The 20,551-nt window shown below is 45.1% G+C and overlaps 3 protein-coding genes across 4 annotated transcripts; 2 read left to right on the top strand and 1 right to left on the bottom strand.

Moving 5' to 3' along the window:
• Window positions 1-218: 218 nt before the first annotated feature.
• Window positions 219-4,649, bottom strand: Bcbud14. Of its 2 annotated transcripts, XM_024694592.1 has the most exons (6): window positions 3,826-4,649; window positions 3,366-3,773; window positions 2,643-2,795; window positions 2,512-2,585; window positions 834-2,465; window positions 219-779 (listed from the first exon to the last, which is right to left on the bottom strand). In XM_024694592.1, the coding sequence occupies exons 1-6, from the start codon at window positions 3,851-3,853 to the stop codon at window positions 717-719; spliced, it is 2,358 nt and encodes a 785-aa protein (XP_024550383.1). In that variant the 5' UTR covers window positions 3,854-4,649; the 3' UTR covers window positions 219-716. The 2 variants fall into 2 exon arrangements, with proteins under 2 accessions (XP_024550383.1, XP_024550382.1); XM_024694593.1 differs by having other exon boundaries at window positions 2,643-3,773.
• Window positions 4,650-7,615: 2,966 nt separating this feature from the next.
• Window positions 7,616-10,858, top strand: Bcrim21. The gene has a single exon (XM_001553891.2). The coding sequence runs from the start codon at window positions 8,335-8,337 to the stop codon at window positions 10,567-10,569; it is 2,235 nt and encodes a 744-aa protein (XP_001553941.2). The 5' UTR covers window positions 7,616-8,334; the 3' UTR covers window positions 10,570-10,858.
• A 472-nt stretch (window positions 10,859-11,330) lies between these two features.
• Window positions 11,331-13,784, top strand: BCIN_08g03630 (hypothetical protein). Its single transcript, XM_024694591.1, has 3 exons — window positions 11,331-11,791; window positions 11,864-12,598; window positions 12,657-13,784. The coding sequence occupies exons 1-3, from the start codon at window positions 11,585-11,587 to the stop codon at window positions 13,176-13,178; spliced, it is 1,464 nt and encodes a 487-aa protein (XP_024550381.1). The 5' UTR covers window positions 11,331-11,584; the 3' UTR covers window positions 13,179-13,784.
• Window positions 13,785-20,551: the final 6,767 nt, after the last annotated feature.

The following is a 20,551-nucleotide window of genomic DNA, read 5'->3' as shown; positions in this document are numbered from 1 at the left end:
GAAGTATACAATATCCAATGAAATCGTGACATTGCTTCAGACTGGGATCTACACATTAACCAACGAATAGTACTTCGGAGAAATTAATTGGCCATTCCCCAATTTGGAATCGCGAGCGTTAAAATTTACCTAGGGGAACGGCCCCATAAATACCCTCAGTATTTAGAGTAAATGGGTATTGATCTTCACCATCATCTCATTAGTACTAAGAAAATAGCTGTAGTTCGCGCGATAGTCGCCGTTTGATTGTTCGTTTGACGGCTATGTTGTGTAATTAATATCATTTCATCCACATCACCTACAGAAAAACAATGCATGTAATGCAGCACTTGAATCAAAGTCAATCCAGGTTTCCCCGAAGTGGACGAAAACTTTATACTAAATACATCATGTGTATGTGTGTACCTTGAGTGTAGCCGCAATTAAAAGGAATCTTCTGATATATAAACTCATCAAGAGCATTATGAAAGTGAAAAAGAAAAAACCCAATCAAAAATAACAAGCCGACAATGCAAGAAGGACTATGTACAAGGTGTCCTTGCCAATGCTGAATGAACAAATCTTTCAAAGATCCAATGTTGTGGTATAAGGTATCCCCTCCCCCATTGCCAAACCAACCCTCCTTTTTCCCAGTAGCGCCAGAATTTGTGCCCAAACCAGTCCAGCCTCATCATAAATTCATTGATTCATGTAAGATATACAATTTTGTTTAGCGTTCATCTTGAGGATTGTGTCCTCATTTTGCGAGCTAACCAATCACCAAGCATTCCATCCAAGCGCTATAATCTAGTCAGTATAATTTCATGTAGATTCACATATTCACCAAAACTCACGTTAGTTATATCCGCCAATTTGGCATTCTCTTCTTTGAAAAGGTTACCCACAACTGGGTGATCCGATCCTGCTGGTACTACTCCTGATTTGTCGTAGACAACAACTAGTAGATCTCGGATATCTGTGTCATCGTCAAAAAATGTCCTAAGATGCGAGTCACTCCATGTAGGTGTCGAGGCTGAAGTAGTAGAGCTCCCAGGGCCTTTCTTAACATCATCTGCATCGATAAGTTCAGGTGAAGGTGAATGCGATGACGACATAGGTGATGGTGGCTCTTCTTGACTGGACGTATCGACCATGAGTGCTGGTGGATGGGAATTCGTCGGTGTGATCGGAGAAACTTGTACTGGGGATTCCGACAGTCTCTCTTCCATGGCATCACGATTCTCCGTTGCAGGAGTTGCGGTATAACTATCGGGGAAGCTACCCGGAATAGGTCGTTGAGCCTGTTCAACTGGAGAATGAAGAGGCTCTTCAGCTTCGGACTCTTCAGAAGTTGAATCAAAGTCATCCAATTCGACTCGGGCCTTTGCCTTCTTGGCTTTGACAGGTTTTGGCTCTGAACTGCTAGAAATTGCGGAATGTAACATCTTGGATATTGGCCCGGGTGACTTGGGACTCGGAACTGTGGGTGAGCTGGGACTTTCCTGTTGGTCTGGGGCCGCTGTTTGTGGCTCAGGCTGTACCAAGCGCAACGAAAGCCCTGGCGCCGAATCAGCTGCGATTGCACGCTCGGAAATCGTTGCAAGTTGAGGTTCTATCGACCTTGCTTCCCTCGAGCTCTGCTTTCGACTTGGTGATGTTTCTGGTCGCGGTTGTTTCTGTAACTTGCCGGGCTGCTTTTGCGCTTCTGGGCTCGATTCTTCGACCGATGCGAGATCCGAGTCCTTGCTAGGGGATGGAGATGATGCACGGTTCTCGCCTGAATGTTTGCTTGATGCCATTGAATCTTCGAGGTCATCATCTTGGTGCTTCGATTTCTTGTCTTTTCGTTTGAAAAGCCCGCTAAGCATTCCTGGTTTCTTCTCCTTGTCTTTCTTCTCCTTCTTGTCTTTCTTATCCTTAGTTTTGTCTGACACAAGATCTTTCTCAATTCTATCGAGGCTCGGCCTCTGCTTCAATTTCTCCGAATCATTAGATGTCCGAGTGGAAGTGCTAGAATCATCGCGAAGTAGATTTGGCGTAAGTGTAATTTTTCGAGTTTCCACTGTATCGTCTTTGAAGAATGAATCCGTGTTTCGTAGAGTACCATTTCTAGATTTGCTACCTTCAGTCTTCCCTTCAAGAATCTCGTCACTGCTTCGAGTTGTGTCCAAGCTGGATTTAGCGAGTGAATTATCACGTTCTGGACTTTCAGATTTGACTTCGCGAAGTTCATTGCGCGGTTTGAGTGGCTCTATTGCAACAATTTCATCATCATCGACGGTCTGCTCTTGCTGTTCAGCCTGTTGTTCTTGTTGCCCGTAAAATCCCCCATCGCCGTCATCTTCATCAGAAGAGTAGTCAACATCTGAAGCCTCAACATATGTCGGCGCGGTAAATGTCACAGTTTTGGCATTTCTTCGACGGATTGCTTTCTTCAGGGGGTTCTTTGACTTCTCTGCTTGATCTCCCAACATGGCCGATGTAAGCTGTTCGTGTTAGTAATTTTTCGAAATTCCAAAAAGTATCACGTACATCAATATTCCTATGCTTGTTAAGTCGTGCTAATCTTTCAGTGGGCGTCTCGATATGTTCTGCTGGTAAGTAACCTGTGATTGGCAAGAGCGTTAGCAATCATTGTAGAGATAACGGGTAGTGTGACTTGCCTATGCTGCTATCCTTCACTACCCTGACGAGCCACCAATAGCTGTTACTGTCGTCTAGCAAAACCATTGTGTCTCCTTTAGTTGCATTGGCTTGGCCTTCCACTGTAGCGACGAAAGTATGAAGCGCGTAGACGAATTCGAAATCGATGTCCTCTGATTCTTGTAAGCACTCTCCACCCCATCCGGAATCAACAAATCTAGAGTCAGCAGCATATGGAATATCATCATTATCATCATCATCATCCTCATCATCCTCGTAATGTTGGCCCTCTTCGTCTTCGGAACTTTCGTATGGTATGGTCATTGCCTCGTCGTAGTCGTAAGGATCGAAAGCCGAAGTTTGCGCAATATCCTGGTCCGAATCATGCATTGCTATGAGCTGGTCATGGAAATACTCTTCATTATAGTCTTGGCCGTGTTTCTCCACGCAAGGTCCATACTTTTCCGGGGTCACTGGTATGGGCGCATCGGTGTCGTAATTCGACGTAGTACTATTTGCCCGGTCGAGATACTCACCTAGATGATGATGATGATATTGAATTTCGTGAGCCACCTGGCTCAGGTCCATATCTAGCTGGCCGCTCATAGGTTGTAATGGAAAGAAAGTGGGTGGCTCCACGAAAGGGGATGAACTTTCGCCGCACGCTTGTGAGAACGACGAGGAGCTTGCCCGGGAAAGGGAGTCGGACCTAGAAGGCCAAATTTTTGGAAGAGAATACCCACCATCGTCGATTGACGGGGAGCTTGAGATCTTGTCCATCATGTCATCATCCATGCTATCATCTCCCTCAGCGTCCGCCATATCTCCATCCTCGCCCCCAGAGCCTGACAACCCGCCATTCTGAGCAATTGCCAAATCATCTTGTTGACTGTTTCCATTCATTGCAGCGTCGCCTCCAGCAGCCGAATCGTCACTCGTATAGTCTTGTATCATTTGCCCTTCGCCATTGGCCCATTCTCTTGAAACTCTTGGACTTCTATGTTGTTCGTCTGCGACTTCTGCTGCGACATCCCGCAATGCTTCGGCCTGGTGTGGAGCAGGCGGCCCAGTGCCCAACGGTGCTGTGTTTGCATGTTTCTTCGTATGGTCTTGCGCCGATGGGGCATTTTGGTCCTGAAGGTCAATTGAATCTGTGAAATCAGTTACCATTAAAGGGAGGCAGTGAGACAATCGGGGACGAACCAGCGCGAATGATTTCCGGGCGCGTCATGTCTCTATTGTATCGTGAGGTCGCAGACCTCTAAAGAATAACAAATCTGGTTCTGGCAGTGGTTTATTTAATTACCACTTTATGAGATGATTTGTGACAGGCACGAGCACAGAGATTACGATTAACATCCAAATGAAACCCAGCAAGATTGGTCTGCCACATCTAAGTGTTTAAAAGGGAGTGAATGTGGCAAAAGAGCACCGAGTGATTGTTATAGAGGCCAAAAGAATCGAGCGGCTCAAGCAGCTCTTGCGTTGTTTCCAGGGTTGCTTTTTTCTTCAGGTTAGGAGACCAAATAAATGAAATGACAATCGAGCCTTAGCACGGGGGCTGATTAGGAGGATCGACTTTGAACGCAGTAGGTCATTAACAAGAGACTTTGGTTCTAATGGGAATCAAGAAAGGAGTGTTTCGAAAAGTAGAGGCGGGTGGAAAGTTTAAAAGCGACGGGTGTATTGATCAGAACGTAATCAATTGGAATTATGATGATGGCAATGGATATGGATATGGATATGGATATAATGCGTCGCAAGTAGGTAGAGCGGTAGACACTGAAGGAAGGGCAGCAGAGGAAATCAATCTAGAACAACTTTTGGATGAAATTCTTGAAAGAGGTTGATTATTTACCCAAATGTTTCAGTTTGATTACGATCAATTTTTACTGCGATTATTATCAGCTATAAGAAGTTATGCATTGCCGGCCGAGGGAGTGCCAAGACCTCTGCTCCTGACAAATATACCGGCCATGGGTGGACAGGTATATATAGGAAAAGTATAGCTAATTGGAACATTGGTCTGGAGAGGATGGGATGGGATGAGAGCGAAGGAGCGAAAGGGGTGAAGGAGGAGGAAAGGAGTGGCAGAGTTACTCCAGTGCCCAATGAGAGCTGAAAGCGTCGATTCCGCCTTACAGCACATCTCTCTGGTACATGCAACATGCGGTATCACTTCACGGTATCAAATTGCCATCTAATTCCTGCTAACCCCGCGTTCAATAGTCCTTGTTGTGTGCGTTCAAGGACCTGGCACCCAGCACCTAGCACCTACTCGCAAATGCTATGATTCCATCATATGTGATGTATTTCATTGTGTGCGGGTACCGACGATTGTCGATCACGGTGGTATGGCTTTGGAATGCGCAATTCGTTTCAAAGAAGACTAGCTACCTGGTACATGGTAGGTATCGAATAAGTCGATGGACTGTATGTGTGTGTGTGTGTGGACACACGTATATATATGTGATACTTCTTAGGATCTGGATATATATATAGATATAGATAGATAGATAGATATAATACATAGATACCAATATATACATACATCCACCACAAAGTGAAGTCATCCAAGAGTCTAACAGCTACTGTACCGACAATGTCCATCACATCCATCATGCATAAAATAAAGTGTCATGTTTGATAGTAGCTATTAATAAAGGGGATAATGCTCCCCTTCCAACCAATTTTACACATTGCAGAAGCAAGGAACAAAAAGCTCCATGTACCTGTGCAAGTGTCCATAATTCATTTCTCCTCGCCTCCCCACTCCATCAATTTTACATCAGCCCAAGATGAAAGGCTGAGCCACACCCAGACGATCTTATCTGTGGCTATCGTCTGTGGCTGAAGAATGTTTTTTTTTCTTCTTCGTCGGAGCCGGATAGATAAATTACCGTGATGCCGCGATAATCAAATGCAGCTGGATCAAATCAAATCGATGATTGACAATTAGATAAATTGCCTGCACACCTACTACTACTACTACTACTACCGGTAATAATCCCAAGCATCCAAAAGCCTCGGGGGTGGTTTTCTTCTCCATCTTCCTTCGTTCCCCGTCCATCGTCCATCGTCCATCGAGAAGTCCTGTTCCATATACGACATACGATGAAGGGCTTCCAAGATTCCTCTCCTCGAGTACTACCAAAAGCGAACTTTGGATCATCCTGTTGTCATAATCACATGTGTGAAGCCACCTAGGATTTTCCGCTTATCATGGAAAGTTTGACGCCCCCCTCCCCCGCGAATGCTCAATTGCTAGGGACTCACCAATTAGTATGCTGGCATGGTGTCACTACGCTGCACGAGAAAACGCTGGGCTGCAGATGTATGGACGTTCCTCCTGCCACCTTTAGCTGCCTACATCAATATCCGGATTTATCCGACATAGTAAGGTTGGCCATGCGATGCGCCAGTGAACAAAAGTCATTCTTTGCATTCCCGATCAAGTGATGAGATGCTATCCCTGACCGGATCTCCCGTCTTCCATGTGACAGGACGATGGATGAAAGACGGAACGAGGCCATTTGGAGGAAATGTAAGAAAGAGAGTTGTGGAGTGCTGATTGATGGCTGATTGATGGCCGAAAGTATAGTAGCCGATTACATTGAACCGAGTTAGTTTTGGCGATACACATTTGGGAGGAAAGTGACTTAAGCTTTTAATCTTGCCGATGGTGGATCAATCATTTCAAATCATGCATGCTGTGCGATTTCGTTGCCAATGTCAACGCCAGCGAATGAGTTATGGAAGCACCACCTAAACGTGCTACGTACCGAGATGGAATCCAACAGACTTCCCCAAATTCCCCCAACTTCCCCCAACTTCCCCCAAGTTTTCTGTAGCACAATACCAAGTTGTCCCCCCCCCCCCCCCCCCCCCCCGATAGCTTATTAGCACCAAGCTTTCTTCCAAGGCATGTCACCGTTCCTTGGCGATGAGATGAAGAAAAGCCACGCTTCCTTGCGGAATCGTAGCCATAGTTCATCGACAGAATTTGAGACAACCCCATTGCAACATCTCGCTCAAGTTTTACAATTATGAAAAGTCCCGTTCGAACTCGCATTCAAACAGTGGTGAAGGGACGGAAGGTCCTGAATGAAAATAGAACAAGAATAGAATAAGGATGGAATGTGCACGTCAATGTGATTCCGCTCATGGCACGAAACTTTGGTTCTCTGATACCCAATGTAACCCCATGAGGAATAAAACGAAACGAGCAGAGTGAAATTTGCAAGCCCTCGCAAAGTTTTGCCGGCCACGATGGAACGATCATACCAAACTCCCTATGCTGCGAGCGTCTAGCTCTAGCTTGGGCTCTAGATTTGCTGGCTTACCCATGTGTTATCGGGTGTGCTTTGGCCCATGGATGGCAAGTTGCAACAGGAGGTTAGAGGGTAAAGGGTAAAGAGCGCAGGAAGGATCGTACCGGGCGACACAAACTGCAACACAGAGACCGCTGCAGGGTAAAGCTAGATAACATAAGAAATAGTAGTGTGTCCATGATCATGTTGACGATGCTGATACTAGTACATGAGCCAGTCCGAGGCTGTTCCAATCTAGAGTTCTGATCAATCGCTTTCCGTGGTTCCTCTGGCTGCGTCTGGCTGGTGTCGATCGAGGATGGCCTGGGAACTGGGAAGGACGTTGGTACGGACGGGTGCGGATTTGAGTTCGACGTGGAAACGTGTAACAGGTACAGGTCCAGGTCCAGGTGCAGGTATTTCAACGAGAGAGATCTCCTACCTGGGCATTATTCGAGAGGTGGACGAGTACAGCGAGTGAGATGCTGCGTCGAATGCCGGTGCAAGGGGAGCAGAGAGGAAAGGGAAACATGAGAGATCCGGCGCGCAATCCTAGAAGGGACGTACCGGTATGCACTCGATACGATGGTGGCAGTGGGTGGCAGTGGGTGGATGTACAAAATAAAGTTAAAATAATGTATGTGAGCATCCATCCACCCCGTCAGCACACTACTCTCTATGCAGAATCCCTTTCTTTTAATTGACTCTTATCTCTTCTCTTATATATGTGTGATCTTACATGGCTTTCTGTCCCTTCTGCTCCTTCCATCCCATTCTCTGTGCGATCTATCCCCAGTTGGTCACGACTCGCCACCAATTTATTAATCCAAGTCAATGAAACTGATCTCGAACATTTCACGAATCCAAACTCATCAACACCAGCAGCCGCTCCTTAACCTTTTCCTGCCTTTCGGAGGTCAATCTCTTTGACTTTCCTCCCTTCTCTCTGCTGTACACGTTGACTGCACCGTTCATAAAAATCCCCAGAGGGAGCGTGAATAAGCCATCGTTATTTTTACTGCCATTGTGATTTGCATTCTCTCGTCGGACTCGTCGTTCTCCCTAACGATTGACCGGGACTTCTGATCATTATTACTCGAATACGCACCGCACCGTGCTATCCGACCCAACAAAGCCTGAGCGACTCGGACACTACTACCTACAGACAGCCAAATACCTACCTACCTCCTCCCCTCCCAGCTTTTTTCCATCCATCTCCCACTCACCAATTCGCGACCACCACGACGCAGCGCAATTATATATAACGCAATCGTGCAAACAGAACAAAACGGCAGTGCCCAATACCGATTATTTATCAAACCCATCGAAATATTATTAACATGTCGATAACTTCTCATTGAGTTTGCATGAACGATTAGCGGCAGGGCCGCCCCCCAAACCGATGAAAATGGACCCAAGACAATTAATCAACAATTTGAAGCCTTCCTCGACTTCAGCGGCAACCGCCACTCACCCTCACTGCACGCCTTTCACCCTTCCTTCCAATGGAGTTATTAATCTGGGTGCATCCGAGTATTTCACTCTCACAACCAATGCTATCTTCAATCCCGAATGTACGGGTACGGCCGATATTGTCCTTACCGGTGCAGGCACTCCCACTTCGTTCGTCGATCTTCGTGATCCCTTCTACGCTTCCACGATACCGGCATGTTACGCCCTCGCCGCCACGACCGTGATTGCATACATGCTAGTCATAATGCTTTTAATTACCCCAAGAACATTTCTGGTCCAAGGCGCCGTGGTTCTGGGACGGCGCGGATTCACCAATGGTCCTTCTGGGAGTGATGCTGGGATTGGCATCGGTGGCCGACCGTGGTTACAAAAGGTTGCAGCATTAACCGTCGCAATCTCTTTAACTATCGCGACAGCAGACACATTCCGTGTCGCGGAACAACAATATGAGCTTGGACTTATGAATGCGTCGGCCCTACAAGAAGAAGTCGAGGGTGGCATGGAACTCAAGATCATTCGCATCATATCGGACACCTTCCTGTGGCTAGCGCAAGCCCAAACTCTGATAAGATTGTTTCCACGACAGCGGGAGAAAATTATAATCAAATGGACCGGGTTTGCTCTGATTTCACTCGATGTTTTATTCAGTCTCCTCAACAACTTTGTCTACAACGGCAATTCACGACCCCGCCTCTTTACAGATGCTGTACCCGCCTTAGCTTACCTCTTTCAACTTGCCCTAAGTCTGCTGTACTGCGCTTGGGTCATATACTATGCTATTTCCAAGAAGCGCTACGCCTTTTATCATCCGAAAATGCGGAATATATTTTTGGTCGCAATACTATCGTTGGTATCAGTGCTAGTACCTGTCGTCTTCTTCGTTCTCGATATATCAAAGCCGACGCTTGCTGCATGGGGTGATTACGTACGATGGGTTGGAGCTGCTGCAGCCAGTGTAGTGGTATGGGAGTGGGTCGAGCGAATTGAAGCTCTGGAAAGGGACGAGAAAAAGGACGGAGTGCTCGGAAGGGAAGTGTTTGATGGGGATGAAATGCTAGAAGTTACTCCAACATCGGATTGGACAAAGCGTTTCCGTAAAGATAATGATGATAAGGGAGGGACTGCTACGGGTTCTACTTGGCCAGCAATGTCTGGGCTGGCTAATCGCTATAGATCTCATGCCACGAATGATCTCGAGACTGGGTCTGTTCCTGGTCAACGCACAGGCAGGCATTTATTAGCTGTCCGTCCTCCACTTTGGCCTACCAGACCCCAGCCTGCTGCTACACCTATTAATAGGGCGGATACAGCCAGCGCCGAGAGCACTGCATATACAGTGAGATACCATCCCATAAGCGAAGCAACTCCACCAATCATTAGTGGGGATACAACACTCTCAAGAAGTAACAGTGAAGCTATATCCATTAGCAGGTCCATTAGTAATGAGGAGGTCGACTCGGATAAGCCGGTTGTTCTGGAGCAGACGAACCAAGCTGCTGCAGTCGCGGCAGGGCTTCATAATTGGCAATGGAATTCCCTTAATCCTTTTAAGCATCGAGTTCAAGGGCCTCCGGCAGAAGTTTCTTTGCATACTGCGAAGCCTCCAACACCTTTTAGTAGTCATGAATCTTCGAATAAGTGGGACGTGCGTGCTCGAATTGAAGGTTTCGCGGCAACCCAGGCAGAAAGGTTCCGTGAGAAAACACGCCCTACAGTCGATACAGACCCGCTTCCTCTGACGGTGATACCAGCACCAAGTCGAAGACGTGCTGTCGCGACGGAATCGGAGGAATCGGATACAGATTCAATCAGCCCAACGCCTGATGAATCTTCTCATATAGAGGTTACCACCTCGAGGCGAGATAGACCTGCCAGAACAACCGATCCTTACACTCCAGATAGCCTTAACCAACATTCGATTACACATCGCGGGAGTATATCATTTGCAACTGCAGTGCAACCGGAACTAGATCAGCGAGTTGAAAATGCCACTGCTTCGCCGACTCTTGTAGGGAGCCGTCAAACCCCTACATTTTCGAGTTCACGAAGTAGTCCTATTACAGTCCGAAGTCCTGTCACACCGTCTCTTCCTCCGATTATAGATGGTTTACCAGTAACAACTATACCGGCCCCGCCGCGACGGCCAAGGGTGGAGAATCCTTGACATGGCAATTCTGGTATGATTCTGATTTAAGCATGAGCATGAGCGTGGCGTTAGGATTTGAATATTTGTATATTGGCATTAGGGACACCCAAAAAGGAGTTTTCCCAAAATTACGGGCGGATTATGGGAGGAGGGAAAAGGATATGGATATAGATACCACAGCACAATGTATACGAACTACGATTGCGTTTACATATAGTAGTAATCAAAACATGATACCATGAATCTCATGATGGAGTCCTGTTTCAAGCATAGTGAAGAATTAGCAAACCGATCTGATGTAAATTCAACAGATACCCCTTTTTATTCTTGGATCATTGATTTTGCCAAGAACATCTACGTAATCGAATTGACATTTGCGATTTGTAAATGTGAAATTGGAGTCTAAAAACTACGAGGCCAAAAACGACGAGGCCAAAAACTACGAGGCCAAAACTACGACTAGACCAGTGAGTAGCATTTTGAAAACACGGGTGGACACTCCTCTCAGGAAGGCATACAACTCACAAGCAGTGGCATTCTTTCATTGGAGTGTACCTGGTACCGGTTTGGGGGGACGATCTCGAGCATGTGCATGCATGTTGAAGATTCGAAGACCCGTTTGCGAATTAGATATGACCGAGTAGGAATACAATTATGGCATTGATGATGTAAAATCTTGCAGTTTGCATTGTTCTGTGGAATTATCCTTTGATGAATGATTGCAGGGGAGTGTGCCCAAAATGATGTCGGATGGTGGAGTTCAGTGTCCGAGGATCCTAGACGAATTTTTATGTGAGCGTGTTGTACGTACCGAGTTGTTGTTCAGGATGCTCATGGATTCATTGACGTTTCTACATCTTCTTATAAAACCATTGCATGTTTCCTAAGATTGGTTGAACCACTGCACATACTTCTTTTGTGATTGACCACATTTTTCTGCTATTTGCAAAGCTGTAAATCAGATCGGTTTACGCGGAGAGGAAAGGTCATTGATTCATCAAGATTACTTTGATTGTTCGTCGTGTTCCCTAATATGCCTTCTACGACGGAATCTTTCCCGCAGCTGGTATCGACAGCAAAGCAGGACAAATTGACACCACTCAATGCGCCGAGCAGTATTGAAACTCCGAGAATAAGACGACGTTCTAGTGGGCTAGGTGGTGAAATTCGAGCTGGAGATACTGGTGCGCCGGCTTTTGCTACGGTCGATGTTAGACCACCCTCTCCCGGGACAATTAAGGTCAGTATCTTCTCTTTTCTGTTTTCCCTTCTGCGGATGATTGCAGACACTGATGGGTGTATTGGGATCCAGGCACAGGCAGATAGAGATCGAAAGAAACCATACTCGAAAAGGCGGAAAGCAAAGACACTATTGCAAAAATATAAACGCTATGCATTGAAGCACACTTGGGTTACACCTCTCGCTATCATCGCAGCTGTCCTCTCCTTATACGCCATCAATCCTACGAAATCTAATCCCTTACACTATTTCATTTTCCCAGCTTACGAACTGCCTCGCGAAGAAGGGTCGGACCCAGGAGCCCCAATTCAATATGGCAAAGGACCGTGGGATTTTGCTTTGGTTTCTTTCTACATTGTGGTTTTGTCCTTCACTCGCGAATTCATCATGCAGAAATTCCTGAGACCATTGGCTCGCAAGAGTGGATTGAAGAGTAGGGCTAAACAATCAAGATTCATGGAACAAATGTACACTGCGATCTATTTTGGCTTTCTCGGCCCTTGTGGTTTATACGTCATGAGTCGAACCCCAGTTTGGTATTTCAATACACGCGGAATGTATGAGGGATTCCCGCACAAGACTCATGAGGGAATATTTAAATTCTATTACTTGTTTCAGGCTGCATACTGGGCGCAACAGGCTCTAGTTTTATGTTTGGGTCTGGAGAAGCCTAGGAAGGATTATAAGGAATTGGTTGGACATCACATTGTGTCTTTGTTCCTTATTGGATTGAGCTACCGTTTTCATTTCACGTATATGGGTTTGGCTGTTTATATCACTCATGATATTAGTGATTTCTTCCTAGCGGTATGTCTACAACTCCCTTGTGTCCTAAAACGTACAACTTGGACTAACAATTTTTTAGACATCCAAAACTCTCAATTACTTAGATCACCCTCTTGTAGGACCTTACTTCGCATTCTTTATCGCTGCCTGGGTCTACCTCCGTCATTACCTCAACCTCAAAATTCTCTACTCGGAATTCAATGAATTCAAAACCGTCGGTCCTTATGAATTGAACTGGGAAACCGAACAATATAAATGTGAACTCTCACACGTCATCTCTACCGCTCTTCTTGGTAGTTTGCAAGCTCTAAATCTTTTCTGGCTCTTCTACATTCTGCGCATCGCCTACAGATTCGTTTTCATGAGTCATTTGGGAGATGACAGATCGGATGACGATGAGAGCGAATTGGCTGAGGAAATGAGATTAGATGCAATGGCAAAACAGGGGGTTGATGCCATTGCTGCTAAGAAGGTTTTGGAGGAGACCCCTCGACCAAAGATTAAGTTGAATGGAAATTCTATTAATGGAAGGGGTACCGGGGTTGAATTGAAGACAGATGCGGTTACGAATAGAAAGGAGAATGTTAGGTTGGATTCTTAACGTGGCTTTGGAAGGTCGTGTTGGAGAGGATAAGATTTGACTAGAGCAGAAGTAAGGGTTTGGAACTACATACTTGAGGAAATTAGAAGAAACTGGGGACGGGTGAAAAGGGTCGAAATCAGAGAGGTCAGATATCCATGGGAGTCTCATCTCAGAGTCGTGGATTTGGAGGAGAAGATATGATATGAGTATATGATACTCGTGATTAATGCTAACGTACAACTACCACGCAATATGGATTCATCACCAATCTTCACGGTGGTACATGGTCGCTTATGAGTACAGGCGGGCGGGGGTTTATGTATATATTAGCTACTGAATGACTTATCGCTGAGGGGATATTTTCGTGTACACAATCGCTTTTTGGGAGAACTTCTTGTATTGTTTGTTTATTTTGGATTTTGGAAAGTAGGCTGGGGTGGAGGGGGTATTTTTGAGGGAGGAGTGTTGTTGTTGTTGTTGTTGTGGTTGTTGTTGTGATTGTGGTTGTGGATGATGTGGATGGATAAATATATGTAGTTTTAATTATATTATGATATTATGATATATTGTTCTTTTCTTTTCCTTTTGGATTCAATAATTTTGTTGGGGACTTTGTTGTGTGGAGGGGGTTTGTGGTTGTTTTGTGGAGAGAAAGAGGCGAGGATGGAGAGGAGAGAGGAGAGAGGTAGAAGGTGATGAGAAATGAAGTTGGTAAATGGTTGGGATGGGAGGGGATAAGTAGTTAGATGTGAATGATGTGTGGTATGTAGTGTGTGATATGCTGAGAGTGGTGGGTAGTTAATTTAGTTTGTGAATTGGAAATGGAATTGGTGATGGAATTGGTGATGGAACTGGTTATCAAGAGGAGGGAGAGGGGTGGTGATTTGGGGATGCAGATAGGGATGGTGTATGATATCATATAAATCAGAGGAGGGGAGATTTTGGGGGGGAGAGAAATGGAGGGAGGGAGGGAGGAGTTTGATTATTGTAGATGGATCTGGATAGGTGAAATCTAAAAATAAATGAATGGGGGGTGTGGGATGTGGGATGTGGGATGTGAGATTGGAAGGGTTGATATAGATATGGAGAGGACAAGAGGAAAGAAAGGGGAAAAGAGGAGATTTACGAGCAGGTTATCTCTCGAGGGCGGTTGGTAGTTTAGCTTGGTGGTTGATTTGTATGTGTGTATGTATGTATATATGTATATATGTTTTTTGTATGTTTTTTTGTTTGTTTTTTTCTTGGACTCGCTCTGGTTTGGCTGGTTGGTAAGTAGAATGGCGAGGTTGGGATTGGGATTGTGAAGGGTGGAGAGGGAAGAGGGAGGATTCATATGGGTTGGTGTGTTTTGGTGTGGATTGGGGATGTGGAGGGGTTGTGGCTGGGAAATTGTGAGGTTTCGAATGCTGGATTATGGATAGTGGATAGTGGATAGTGGGTGTTTGTTTGTTTGTTTAGGGTGCTGTGTACTGTATGGTATGTACAGGTTATGCATGATTGTTTTGGTGTGTTGGGTAGATGTAGATGTGGATGTGGATGTGGTGAGTTTTAGGGCGGTGATGATGGGAATGAGGTATGAAGAGAATTTTGGATATGCAGTTATTTTCTTTCTACTTTGTTTTGTTTTTGTATATGGTATTGGGGGGGACGAGGCTCTGGGATCGTTTATTTAGAAGGAGGAAGAAGGGAGAGGGAGAGGGTTATAGATTAACGGGGTTTGGAAACTTGGTTTGTTGCGATTTTGTGAGGTGTTGGGTTGAGCAGTGAGAATTCTACAAATTGATGTGCATAGAGGATAGAGGGTAGAGGGTAGAGTAGAGGGATAAATCTGGGGTAGGCAGGAGATGGGGGATCGGGGTGGTTGATTGGTTGGTTGGTTAGATAGTGTGAGGTTAGAAGAGGTGAGGAGAGGAGAGCATAGAGAAGAAAGAGAAAAGAATACTACACGCATGTAGATAATTTCAACATCCTCCATCCACGAATAATCCAGATTCACTTCGTAGAATTTATCGTTCTCAATTCGTCTTGGAGTGATGTCAGAGAGGATGAATGGGAAAGTGATTGTGATTCCGGGAAGGGGGGGGGGGGGAGGAATGTGAGATACATATAGGGAGAATATTGTGGTGGGAGTTGCGGCTGTGAGATTGGATTTTTGTGTTTGAGATAGTCTATATGCTGCTGATATTGTGTATCTAGATTAATTTGATGTTGTTGTAATTGTAGTGATGGTCATTGTTGGAAATATATGTATGTATATGTGTATATATATATATATATATATTTGTACACTTGTTAAGAGTATATGAGGGAAACAAATCATGTTACTTATATTATACCACATCACCCATAGTAGAATGAGCCCACACTTACATAAACTGCAAATCCGAGTCTAGAAACCGACAGGGCAAGATTCCTATTACATGGCTACGATATAAGTTCAAGTACATATTCGGTATCAGATATAGGAAGCAGATGAATGGATGGATGGATGATAGGCAAATGAAGAAAAAGAGGTATTCAGGTCGGAGATCTAAACGAGGAATCGGATCGTGAGTATTCGCAACGAAACGAATCTTTTCCCGCTTAGTCAAGAGCCCCCCTAATGGAATTTACGTCTGGGGTCTGCTCGAAACTTAAAAAGAGGATTCATGGAAATTATTTAGGTCCTAGTGGGTGGGACGGAATGGGATTGCTTGGATTCTTTCCCGGATCGTGTCTTGCTTGGAGTTGGTTGTGGGTATGTGCCGTGTTGGATATTTTGTGGGATACGTTTAAGGGAATTTTCATGGATTGAGGGGTTCATGGGATGGGAGTTTTGGTACTGGTGAGGGTGAGGGTGGGGTGGAATGGGGTAGAAGGTCGAGGGGAGAGGATATGTATCTTTGAGTAGGAGAATGATAATGGGAACAAGAGTGATGTATGGTGGTGATCTCAGACGTGTAGATGCAATATTTCAGATTGACTTTCTTTGTAAATGTTGAGTATGTTCAACTGATCCTCTGATGGACTGTTTGTATTTTGAGTGTCTTGATAGCAAATCTTTTATTGTACGTGTGATATTATATGCGATTATTATTAATGATAGATTTGAGACTACACCTTTCGCCATGAAAAGAACAAATCGGAGCATGGCTCAACATTGTCAAATTTCAAGATGCTTCTTACAAAAGCCCAGGTCTCAAAAGACATCGAGGAATCTTTCATTCCACCATAATGAATTACTCCTCAGTCCTCATCACAACGATCTAAATTCTCGGAAACTTTCCATGCACCTAATTGTCGATGCTATGGACCTCCGCATTGATATGCGGCTCAACCTCTCACCAAACTTCAAACGCTGTAGCTGAATGCAAAACTCACAAAACCTGCGCAATTTTGAAACGGCGGTAAAGATATCACAAATGTAAGAAAAGGCTGTATGTATTCGATCACACTTGTACAATCAGGTAGTTTCTTTGCACTCGGCAAGCGAAGGAAGGCTTTACAGCGACATATGGAAAGACTCGAGGAATGGCTGATGTGAGAGGATAGCAAACTTCAATGTAGAGGACACGAGAGAATATGACAGGACTCTGAGAGACATGAAACGATATTGTGGCTTCTGTCGCAATGACATGCTTACATGGATCGCTCTCGAGACAGTCCCACAAGATAAAGTACATGGGGACACCGAAGTGGGAGTTTTAGCGGTTTCTGGCGTGGCTTTGCGAAATAACCATGCAAGTCGTTTCGCGATTCCTGGTGTAACCCTCTTCGTGTTACCTGAGTGATTCAGATGTCGTACGAGAGAAGTGTGAGGATCGGCAATTCGCCGGGTAGCTGGATGGACTGCAACGGTTGGCCGAGACGTCGTGTGCTATGCCTCTTTCTTACAATGCTTTCTCTGTGAGCCGTAGGGCCTGAAAATGTGGTACTGGTTCTCGGGCAGAGTAAGAACAAAAAGGGTGTGATTTATGTGCATAGCGCGCAAACTATATATCGGTAGCTTGGCAATTTCAAGAGCCATTAACAAAGAGTTTTCCTTAATTGTTGAGCCCTATTTGAATTGGGGGCCTTTATGTTTCGGTCGGCTTCTCACATTGGGGATTGCCATGGCCGATTTCTGGGTTTATACGAACTGTCATTAAAATATTTCGTGCAGTAAAGTAACCTTCTCCTCATCTCCTTCATGTATGATGAGGAATGCGGATGCGAACCAGGAATTGAAAGGTTGAGGCTAAATAGACTGTCATATATGCAGGGACAGATCGCGAAGTTTGGAGTTCGTGGGGAGAACGGGGGCTTCGCAATATGTATGCGCTGATGTCAGCATGGAGCGCTGTGAAAAGGTGTGGATGTGAAGGTAAGGTAGCATTTGGAGCCATATGCAGCAGAAAATGTTCCTGGAGAGAAATTTGTAATGAATCGAAAGATTTCACACGCTCTCGTCAAATGACGTTTTGCAATTATTTCAACAACTCCGCAGTGGGATCCATTGGGAGAGGGTACGCGTCGGAGTACAAGTCAAACGAAGAATACGTCGAAATGGAAGGTTTGATGCAGATATCCTGCTATGCTTCGACCTGTCAGACTCAAAGGATAAGTTCGATGGTAGACCATGGGGAAGGTAGGGATTATGGGCCTATGAAGACCTAGAATCAACTGATTGTGAACTATTCTCTTTGGAGGTACTTTTTACAACTAGGATGCTGATTTTAAGGCGAAAAGCTCATTCTCCAGATGGGACAGGTTTCTGTCTAGAAGCATGTGTTGAGAATGTGATATCGACGGAAATGCAGGAAGGATGGCTAGTCGCTAGCATATGAGCGAGCGGCAAAGCCGACAAGATGAGGAATATGTGTAATGATGAAAGATCAATTGATCAGATCCAATCTCTCGATCAAGTGTGATAATTGTACATTGATCACACATTGATCGCCGAATGAATATTGTCTTTCTCCGGACCAGAGACCGGCGAGGTAAAGCCAGCCGAAAGATGGCTTTAGAGAAGGATTGATCCTCACTCGCCTTGTTTCGAAACCCCTCCCCCCTCTTTACCTCATACTTACGAGATAGATGGGCTTGGAGCTTGAGCACTCGTGAGTCGTGAAAAGTCAAAATTCAGCTCACCGGTCCGTTGTTGCAAATAGAAAACAGACAATATATACGAGGTAGCAGGCATATTGTGGCTAATGGGGAAAGATAATGTTGTCCCGTACCCCACAATAGTCTTCGTTTCCTTCTCGAAGATAGCCACATACACCTACCTCGAGCCGACCTCAAACCTGCCTCGAACTTACCTAGACGAAGCATACCTAGCACCGCTTAGATACTTTTCAAGGTATATCGTCTAGCACACTCGAGATGATAACATTGTACATGAAGTTAAAAGAATGAAACGAAACCTGACAAGGGAAGTCCACTCGCACCATCTCTACTCGGTCATTCCACAAGCCGCCCCCGAACGCCTCTCTCACCGCCAATCTCGATCAAACCTGAGGTAAAGTGGCGTGCCGTTATTGATTACTTTATGACCACGGAGGGCTTGTTGACAATCACAATCATACATACCTCCGTTCGCATTATTGGAGGGTATCCATATATTATTAAAGTACTGTATGTAATCTAAGTTGATGGATTAGAACATGCGCGGCCGGCCCGAGTGTCACGGCAGCTCTGCCCAATTCCGCGAGTATGTGTGGCATGTATGATATCTGCCCGACGGCAGTCATGCGTCGTGTCGAAATCATAGTTTCTTGACATATTGGCAATGAAAGAGGTACGAGAGTACATGAGGAGATGCCTGCCATCTCTTTGGTGCTTTGGCGAGGGACGACGAGGGGCGTGGAATGCCAATGTTCGGAGAGGATGTTGCCGTAAGCCAGATCGAAATTCGCTACCAGAATCATCACTGTCCTGTGCAGTGCCGTACTTTGACAGTAATACACATGTGCGATACCGATGCTTAATGCCTGAAAGATGCAGATATTCACATGTATGACTCGGATCTGTCAGCAATTTGTTTGGATAGAAATTATCGTGCTGTTCACGGCTTCGTTTCCCCGGCTGGATAAGTAGGGTTGAAGAATCGTATAGCCCTCGAAGGTGTATTCTATAGTAGCATAGCAGAGTAGTAATCATGTAGTCGTCCGTATCATAACTACCTGGGCCTGATGGATATTATACATCGATTATAGATTACACCGTTACTTCCCGAAGACTTTAAGTAAACCGGCAACATGTAGATACAAATGTAGAACTGCTCCACTCTCAACAGTACATGGATACATCTAGGCCATGACCTACCACGTGTCAGTAACCTAGTATCTGACATGCAGTCGATCCTGATTCATTCTCGAGTACTTTAGCGGAAATTCTAGTGTCAGGGATGAAGTGGGGTTTTCCTGTAGTAAGAAAATTTTGGGAGCTTGAGGATAAGTAGATGAACGCTCAGACCTCTGTGGCTTCGGGTTGTGTGCCAATTGTGGTGCCATTCGATCATAGAGGTCTAGGCCTCATCCATATTGGGGGGGTTGTAGTGATATTACCGGTAGAGAAATTTGTAGGGATATGAGAACATCCTTGGGCAGTCCTCTGTAGACGGTAGATTGTAGATGCTACCCGTAAGTTGCCACCCAGTAGCCGGACACAATTAGACCGGAATCAGACACAACTTCCACGTTGCAGACAGATAGACTTACAGTGTATAGATTATAATTATTTTTGAAGTTCGTACTATTTTCTTGTATCACCTGTAAGACAATCCAAAAAAAAAACGAGACAAACGGGAGGCAAGAGTACTTACCGAGACTTACCGAGACTTTGCTTCATCATAGCGTTGGTGTACAAAGTACCTATGTAACTAGTGAATGCTTCCGTAACGTTGTTGGCCCCCTTATAATATGAAGCTGCTAATCCCCATACTCATGAAGCAGGAAAGTTTAAAATCCAACCTAATAGACCATCACTGCTTGTTTTTCTTTCCGCAATTAAACCCCTTCTCTTTCAATTATTATCAGGGTCCAAGAACGCTTGTGAAGTAGCGAAATATCGGGCACCTAGTAGTTTCAGCCTATATATCTGGGCAATAGTAAGAACATTTTCGACTATTCGTATCTGTGACACGAGTCGTCATCCACATATATCGGTGCATGATACATATTGCATACTTTCACAATTGATGATGTATGGGTTGCATCCTTGAGATGAATGGTAGGCAGGCGAGTTATGCAGTGTATAATAGCCAAACCACGACTTAAACTCTATGTGGAGTGAATTCTAGCCTGTCTCCTAGCTTTCCTTTCAATCTTCCCAGTCCCAACCCAACCTTCATCGTTCAGGAAACTTTCCCTCTTTGAACATTTGATGGAGCATATCCAAAGCGTAGAGGAACCCTCACCCTCATCAAGCCA

Source organism: Botrytis cinerea, chromosome 8 (genome assembly GCF_000143535.2).
Source record: "Botrytis cinerea B05.10 chromosome 8, complete sequence".
In the NCBI taxonomy this organism is placed as follows: domain Eukaryota; kingdom Fungi; phylum Ascomycota; class Leotiomycetes; order Helotiales; family Sclerotiniaceae; genus Botrytis; species Botrytis cinerea.
This window is presented reverse-complemented; position numbering and strand designations above follow the sequence as displayed.

Coding starts and splice junctions, on each gene's coding strand:
- BCIN_08g03630 (XM_024694591.1), top strand. CDS start 11,585: ATGCCTTCTACGACGGAATCTTTCCCGCAGCTGGTATCGACAGCAAAG. Junction 11,792..11,863: donor CCTCTCCCGGGACAATTAAG/GTCAGTATCTTC, acceptor ATTGGGATCCAG/GCACAGGCAGATAGAGATCG. Junction 12,599..12,656: donor TTAGTGATTTCTTCCTAGCG/GTATGTCTACAA, acceptor ACAATTTTTTAG/ACATCCAAAACTCTCAATTA.
- Bcbud14 (XM_024694593.1), bottom strand. CDS start 3,853: ATGACGCGCCCGGAAATCATTCGCGCTG. Junction 3,774..3,825: donor CCCGGAAATCATTCGCGCTG/GTTCGTCCCCGA, acceptor CTGATTTCACAG/ATTCAATTGACCTTCAGGAC. Junction 780..833: donor AATTGGCGGATATAACTAAC/GTGAGTTTTGGT, acceptor ACTAGATTATAG/CGCTTGGATGGAATGCTTGG.
- Bcrim21 (XM_001553891.2), top strand. CDS start 8,335: ATGAAAATGGACCCAAGACAATTAATCAACAATTTGAAGCCTTCCTCG.